The following is an 8,167-nucleotide window of genomic DNA, read 5'->3' as shown; positions in this document are numbered from 1 at the left end:
CGGCCCGAAAAATGGAGCGCAACTTTAAGAAAACTAAATTAGAGGTATTTCGTACAGCATGGAAGGATAGTATTCGAAAATACAGGAAAGCCCTAATAACTTCTAGATCCGCCTACTTTTCATCACTAATAGAAGAAAACCAGCACAACCCTAGGTTTTTATTTAACACGGTGGCTAAATTAACAAAAAATAAATCGTCAGTGACTTCTGATCCTGTATATCAGCATAGCAGTGATGAATTTATGAACTACTTCACATATAAAATCCAAGATATTAGAGAAAAAATTATAACAATGCAATCAGAAGTGAAACCCGCTGAACAAACTAACTACAGCGCCCTTAAGGAGAAAATGCAATTATTTTATACCGTAGATCAAGATGAGCTGTCTAAAATTATTAGATCATCTAAATCAACAACATGCATACTAGACCCTATACCTACAAATCTACTGAAAGAGATGCTCCCAGAAATTATAGATCCTCTTCTTGGTATTATTAACTCATCTCTGACATTAGGACATGTGCCTAAAGCATATAAGGTGGCTGTTATAAGGCCCCTTGTCAAAAAACCCCAACTCGACCCTAGAGAACTAAGGAACTACAGGCCTATATCGAATCTACCTTTCATATCTAAAGTTCTGGAAAAAGTAGTTTCAACTCAATTATGCTCCTTCCTCCAAAGGAATGACATCAATGAAGAATTCCAGTCTGGATTTAGAGCATGTCACAGTACAGAGACTGCTTTGATCAGAGTTACAAATGATCTGCTATTGGCGTCTGACCGAGGTTGTATCTCGTTATTGGTGCTGCTAGACCTTAGTGCTGCATTCGATACCATTGACCACAGCACACTCCTACATAGACTCGAAAATTATGTCGGCATTAAGGGAATAGCTTTGAAATGGTTTAAATCTTATTTATCCGACCGTTTTCAATTTGTAGCAATAAACAATGAGGTGTCACGCAAATCGCAAGTCCAGTACGGTGTACCACAGGGCTCAGTCTTAGGGCCTCTGCTCTTCGCATTATACATGCTACCTCTAGGAGATATAATAAAGCGACACGGAGTTAGCTTTCACTGTTATGCTGATGATACTCAACTTTATATTTCCTCGAAGCCTCATGAAACACAGCAGTTCCATCGAATAATGGAATGCATAGTCGATATAAAAAACTGGATGAGTAACAACTTTTTATTACTGAACTCGGACAAAACGGAAGTGTTACTTATTGGACCGAAAACTGCTATAAGTAACAACCAAGAATACTGTTTAACTATTGACGGATGTTCCATAAAACCCTCGTCGTCAGCAAAGAATCTTGGCGTTCTATTCGATAGTAATCTGTCATTTGAGAGCCACGTCGCCAACACCTGTAAAATTGCGTTTTTCCATCTTAAGAATATATCTAAACTACGTCATATGCTGTCAATCTCAGATGCAGAGAAGTTAATTCATGCATTCATGACATCAAGACTAGATTACTGTAATGCACTGTTAGGTGGTTGCCCTGCAGGCTTATTACAAAAACTCCAATTGGTCCAAAACGCGGCAGCTCGAGTTCTTACACGTACAAAAAAGTATGAACATATTAGCCCGGTTCTGTCAACCTTGCACTGGTTACCTATAAAGCATCGCGTTAACTTTAAAATCTTGCTTATTACCTATAAAGCCTTACATGGTTTAGCTCCTCAGTACTTGAATGAACTCCTTTTGTATTACAGTCCTTCACGTGCATTACGCTCTCAGGCGTCCTGTCAGTTGGTAATACCTAGAATTTCAAAATCAAGTGCAGGTGGTAGATCCTTTTCCTATCTAGCGCCTAAACTTTGGAATAGTCTTCCCTGCACTGTCCGGGAGGCAGACACACTCTGTCAGTTTAAATCTAGACTAAAGACGCATCTTTTTAATCTTGCATACACTACTCTTCCATAATATAAATCTTCAGAGGGTTTAGGCTGCATTAGTTAGATCAACCGGAACCAAAAACACAACTGATGTACTTGTTGCATCAAAGAGTACAGAACAGTACTCTACTCTCAGCCAGTCTTGTCTCATTGTTCCAAGGTTACCACAGCGAGCAGGATGCAGTTCATGGCCTGACCTGATGGTAGAGCGGAGAATGGGAAGTGGGGACCTGACAAGAGCTGAGATGATAGAGCTGGATAAAGAAGGACGCGGTCTCTTGACATGTCTTCACCACAAAATTTCAAATGCTATTAGATTATTAATGATAATCTTAAACTATAATTTATTTTATTATTAAGTTTATTTATTTTATTTAGCCTTGTTGTGCAAGCTCTCTGGAGCTTGTGCAGAGGCAGCAGCTTTTGCCAGAGGGGAACTGGAATCCCCTGGTTGGGCCTGGGTTCTCCTGAGGTTTTTTTTCTCGATTAGAGTTTTGGGTTCCTCGCCACCGTTTGCATACTGTTTTTGCACTATCTGCCTGACCGGGGGGGCTGCTTTAGAATTTTAAAGTTTTACTTAATTAATATTGCATATAGGAATTTATTATCTGTTATATTTGACCTGTGCTTCTCTCTCCTTTATCCTAAATGTGTGCTCTCACTGAGCGTGTGTGTGTGTGCGTACTTGTCTGTGTACGTACGTGTGTGTTGTGTGTGTGTGCGTGCGCATCCGTGTGTGTGTGTCTCTGTGTCTGTGTGTGTTGGTGCGTGTGCGTGTTGTGTGTGTGGAGTGTTTTGTGTGTGGGTGTGTCTGTCTTCTGTGTTTCAACCTTTTCTTGTTTTTGCAGGTACAACTTTGATTGTTTTGCTTGTAGTCAATGTGTCTCATGTGCAGCTGCTTTGTAACAATGAAAATTGTAAAAGCGCTATATAAATAAAGTTGAGTTGAGTTGAGAGTTGGTCAGTTTCAATGGTGTTGAAATCTGCAACAGACACCCAGAAGCATACAACAGCAAGTCATTCATTACTGTGGCTAGAGCTGTCTCAGCGTACTGATGATGTCTAAATTCTGGACCAAGTTATATATTCCTTAAAAATGACCACAGTTGTTGGGCAACGTTTATCTTTTAAACCTTTATTTTAGTAGACCAATTCAATTGGTGGCCCATAGACCCATTAAAATTTCAGCAGCATCAATAAGATTGCCGGTTAAGTATTAAAAACAATAAAAAACGTTCAATTTGATTACAAATAAACATTCTGCATCATTGTGTTTTATTGTGTAAGTTAGTTAGACTTATTATTAAGTATTCAAAACAACCCAGCTGCAGTTTGATTGATATTACTTGGAATGCACAAAAAACATGATTTTTGACAATAAAAAACTGAGTTATCTGCAAATGTACTCTTCATTTATTAACTTACCAAGCTAAAAATCTAGTAGTAAAGTCATCTTGTTCTTGTGAGGTCTTGCTTTGAAAAGCTTTATGACTAGTAGCATTGCTGTCTGATTTACTTTCTCTATTACGGACCAATTTATAGCAATTATTGATTCATGTTGTAAATATTTTGTCATGTTTTTTTCTGTCTAGTTTATTAGGTTTTTCTGTTTCTCATTGCATATAAAGTTAAAGTAGCTAGTAGGACGCCAAAGCAGGCCAGCAGAACTGACTGCACTCTCTGCTAAGTGCCTTTATGATGAGAAAACCATCCTTGCTTTCTCTCATCATCTGTAAAACATTTTTATAGAAGACATATATATTTTACATATAGGCCACTTTTAAACAGTTGTGAAGAAAAAGACTAGTTTAAACACTTGCGATGCAACCTGCTTCTGATGAGTTACAGGTTAGAGCATGAGTATTATCAGTCCCTGCCCTGTTGAAAAAAACAATTCAAAACCTACCCAAAACACAATAGAAAATTGAATGAATTTAATGGCTATATTGGGAATTGTATAGTTTTAATGGAAACTATAATGGTGTCTACTGGTAACAATTTTGTGGGTGGGATCTGGTAGATGGAAACCAATAGAACATCATTAAATCCTATGGGAATAATGCCCAAAACACGCTAAAAAAGGGAATTTTGTAATGCTTTTAATGAAAAAAGACAATGATTCGTAATGGTATTTTAATGGAAACCTTTGGAATTTCTATTGGGTGGTTTTGGTGGACAGCATTCCTACTGAAAAAAACAATAGAAACCATTAAAGAAATTGTTATGGTTTTATTGGTTTTAAAGGGATTTGTATTGGTTTAAATGGAAACTGTAATGGTTCTACTGGTATGTGATGGATTCTATTGGTGGGATGTTAAATCCTACTGGAATAATGCCCATTACACACAACAAAAAGGCATTTTGTAATGGTTTTAATAGAAAAAGCTAATGGTTCATAATGGTATTTTATTGTAAACCATTAGAATTTCTGTAATGGTTTCTGTTGGGGTTCTATTGTTTTTTTTCAGCAGGGCAATACCCTGCTGAAAAAAACAACAGCCATTAAAGAAGTTATAATGATTTTAAAGGGATTTGTATTGGGATTCTATTGGTGGATGTTAAATCCTATTGGAATAATGCCCAAAACACACAACAAAAAGGAATTTTGTAATGGTTTTAATGGAAAAAGCTAATGGTTCATAATGGTATTTTAGTGGGAAATATTAGAATTTCTGTAAGGGTTTCTGTTGGGTTTCCATTGTTTTTTTCAGCAGGGTAGTAATGGAACATTTTGGTTTCCTGTAAGTCCTTTCACTACAATTAGTCAGTGAGCTGACACATGGATTGGATGATAGAATATGCAAGATGCTTTGGAGCAAGTTAGACTGGTAGAGAGTCAGTGCAGCTGTCTATTAGGTCTATTTTTATGGTGTAAAACGACCTGAAAAAATCATAGAAACCCAATAGAAACCATCACAGAAATTCTAATGGTTTATATCAGAATACCCTTAGCTTTTTCCATTAAAACCATTACAAAATTGCTTTTTATAGTGTGTTTTGGGCATTATTCCAGTAAGATTTAACATCCCACCAATGGAATCCATCACATACCAGTAACCACCACTACAGTTTCCATTAAAACCATTACAACTTCTTTAATGGTTTCTATTGTTTTTTTCAGCAGGCAGTGAAAAATAAAAGTACAGAGTTCACCTACAAATGATCTAAAATGAGACCTGTAGAAACCATTTCCTTAACGTAATAATTTAGTAATTCAGCATAATTCCAGGCAAATCTGTTCCTGGCATTAACCCAAAGAAAAAAAATCTACTTTTTTATAGGGCTTAATGTATGCCCACTGAGTTCAGCTTGCAATATTAGGGATTGTGGAATCCTTAAAGCAATATCTTCATATTAACATTATAAAAATGTGCTAAAAGCCAGAACTCACCACACCTTGCTGTGGGCCTACCTTCAATACCCTGATCGATTATGACCTGAAGAAAGACTTATATTACTATTTTTACATTGTATGTATATTCATTAAGATATGAAGCTGTATGCTGCACTTTTTTGGTGAAGTAAGGTTTCTAGTTCAACCAAATGATACATCAGCAGCAACGTTAACACACACAGCAGGAGACTTCTGGGAGGCAGTAAGTAGAAGTAAGAAAAGAATAAATCTGAAAAAGACAGGTGCTCTAAAACTTACTTAGTGCCCTGACCCAGTTGTAGAGCTGATGTGAAGTTGGACTCCATACAGTAATTATAGTCATTATGAAATACAATCACATACTCGGGGATAAAATGCTCCCATTTTTCTTCTGTCTGTGAGGAACTGAATGGGGAAGATCATTTTTCATAGACATACCCTGAGATGATGTAAGCTTTAGACAGTTGGACCTTGTCCTTTCGTTTTTCATGGATGAACATTTCCAGCAATTGCTAGAGGGACGTGACAACAAAGCCAGCACAACAGCACACACACAACATAACAAGAACAAGGTGTTGCTGCTGGCCTTCAACACAAGAGAGCCACGCTTAAAGAAGATTTATAATAAAGCCCACCCCCTTCTCTCTTGCACACACATCTTTCTGTTCCACATCTGTTTCTGGCCCCTCAGAGTTGGCCCACTAGAGAACAATATATAGGTCAATGTGCACAGCTGAAACTATGATCACACTCACTTATTATCTGATAGAAAGACACTAAACAGAAACGCATTGCATCATGCCCACTATCACACAAAGTTATGAAACACACTTCACGAACACGGCAGATTTTATGTGCTCAGTGAGCGCATTTTGGAGCGGCCAGAATTATATTTATATTACATGGGTTAGGCTGTCCCCTGCTGGTGGGTATACTGTACGTGCTATAAATTCTGCACACATTTGGAGAAAATCAAGGGTAATAATGCACGCAGGGTGAGTGCACCGCTCTCATACCATCGAGGTAATTTGCCACAAGCGATAAGGATATGTTTACAAAAAACTTTCACATTTCAGCAAACCTACAGCTCATTGTTGGGTGCCTCTGTAAACAAGCCTTGAGTAAGGGAAAAAGTTTACGTAGTAGTTTTTTGTGAATGTAGTTTGAAACGTATAGCCTAAAGCATTTCCCCTTTGGAGTTCTCGATGTATGACTGGATCATTTTACTCACGTCGTCGACGTCATTCTTCCCTATGGACGCAACGTGCGCCGGATGTAACTGAGCGGACCGACCCTGCGTTCCATTTCGAAGGGCTCACCCCTATGCCCTAAGCCCTTCAAAGGGTTTACCCTCCGGAGTGAGCGCTTCAAAGGGTTGAAGGGATCAAACAACTGTTTCTTGAAGTGCCCTTCTGCATCATCATCCCGCGCCCACAAGGAGGCGCCGTCGCCACGCAAAGAATCCCATCAGTTGTACGCTTCGGATTCCGAAGGGCCTGTGGCTACCCGATCCGTCCCGGAAACACGATTTGTTCCGCGCATGCGCGAAACCGACGTCACTTCCTGTCTGAAATAAATCGAAACACTTTACGGCAGTTTCGGGTATGTAGGCTATACCGTTACTGCTGTTGTTTTACACTCGGAGTTTAATATATATATTTTTTATTACATTTATTAATAAATGTATTTATTATATCTGTATAAGTTTCTTTTTTCTTAATTTGTTTCTTACAATGCTTTGAGATATTTCCTGGCTTGTTAAATTGTTGCTGAATTATAAGGCATGTTTGTTTTAAGGTGGTCATAAAAAATAACTACCCGATCCATTTCGGTTAAAATTTGGTTAATATGTGGCACAAATTAACTTCATTGAATTAAATAAATGGTCAAATTAAACTGAATTGTTTAAATTTGCTAGACACAATTTGGAAAATACAGATGTTCATACAGATGTGTTTTCTTTCTATTCATTTTCTAAAGATAGGTTCTACATAACTGTTCTAGATATTTAACTGCATTTAAGAAACACACAGAATACAGTTATATATATATTCTTTCAATTTATTTATACATTTGTTCCAATCCTCACACACACTCGCTCACTCTCGCACACACACACACACACTCACTCACACACGCGCACACACACTCACACACTACATTTCTCTTTGTAGAACATAGCATTGACCTTTAGGCCTTGGTCATCAACACAGTACGACAAAAATGTTTCCATGTCTTCTTGGTAATGAAATATAAACAAAAAGGCATCCTTCGCCTCAGGGAATTGACCCCCCAAGAGGTTCTTGATGGCATTTTGTTGATCACCCCTGTGCATCTGCAAAAAGGCAGGCTCTGTCACCTCCCCACGGAATAAGTGTCTGTGATTCTGTACCCAGTACCACGCTGTATTTAGGTCTCGGACAATGGTTGGCTGCTGCACCTATTGAAGTTTATGCTTCATTCTAATTGGTTGACTAATTAAATGGCCTATAGTCATTTATTCCTTACATAGTAAAATGGCACAACAGTTATACTATTTATTCAGCAATCATGCAAATGCTTCATGTATAACCACTACTGTATAATCATTAACCTTATCAATGTCCTTGTCATCCACAACTCTTCTGCTGGGTGACAGTTTGGTGGTGGTGAATTTCGACACCCTAAACACAGGCTCAACGATCCCCTGAAGGAGTTGGGATGCTTCTTCGGTCCAGTATGCAAACCTCTGTCCATGCCTTTGAAAATATATGTAAATGTATATGAACTCTATGTAATAGCTTTAGCTAACTTAATACAGCCAAGATACTGAAATTATATCTGTAGAATCTATCATACCCTTCTAGGCAAAATCTTTCCATGAGGTTAATGCACCACCACTGGCGAAT

General features: G+C 38.1%; 1 protein-coding gene across 1 annotated transcript; it reads right to left on the bottom strand.

The window, feature by feature from the left end:
* Window positions 1-7,384: 7,384 nt before the first annotated feature.
* Window positions 7,385-8,161, bottom strand: LOC130555932 (structural maintenance of chromosomes protein 5-like). Its single transcript, XM_057336495.1, has 3 exons — window positions 8,118-8,161; window positions 7,873-8,017; window positions 7,385-7,719 (listed from the first exon to the last, which is right to left on the bottom strand). Exons 1-3 carry the CDS (start codon window positions 8,138-8,140, stop codon window positions 7,429-7,431), a joined length of 459 nt encoding a protein of 152 aa, XP_057192478.1. The 5' UTR covers window positions 8,141-8,161; the 3' UTR covers window positions 7,385-7,428.
* Window positions 8,162-8,167: the final 6 nt, after the last annotated feature.

This window comes from Triplophysa rosa, linkage group LG6 (genome assembly GCF_024868665.1).
Source record: "Triplophysa rosa linkage group LG6, Trosa_1v2, whole genome shotgun sequence".
Taxonomy (NCBI): domain Eukaryota; kingdom Metazoa; phylum Chordata; class Actinopteri; order Cypriniformes; family Nemacheilidae; genus Triplophysa; species Triplophysa rosa.
Note: the sequence above shows the minus strand (reverse complement) of the source record. Positions and strands in the feature narration are given on the sequence as shown.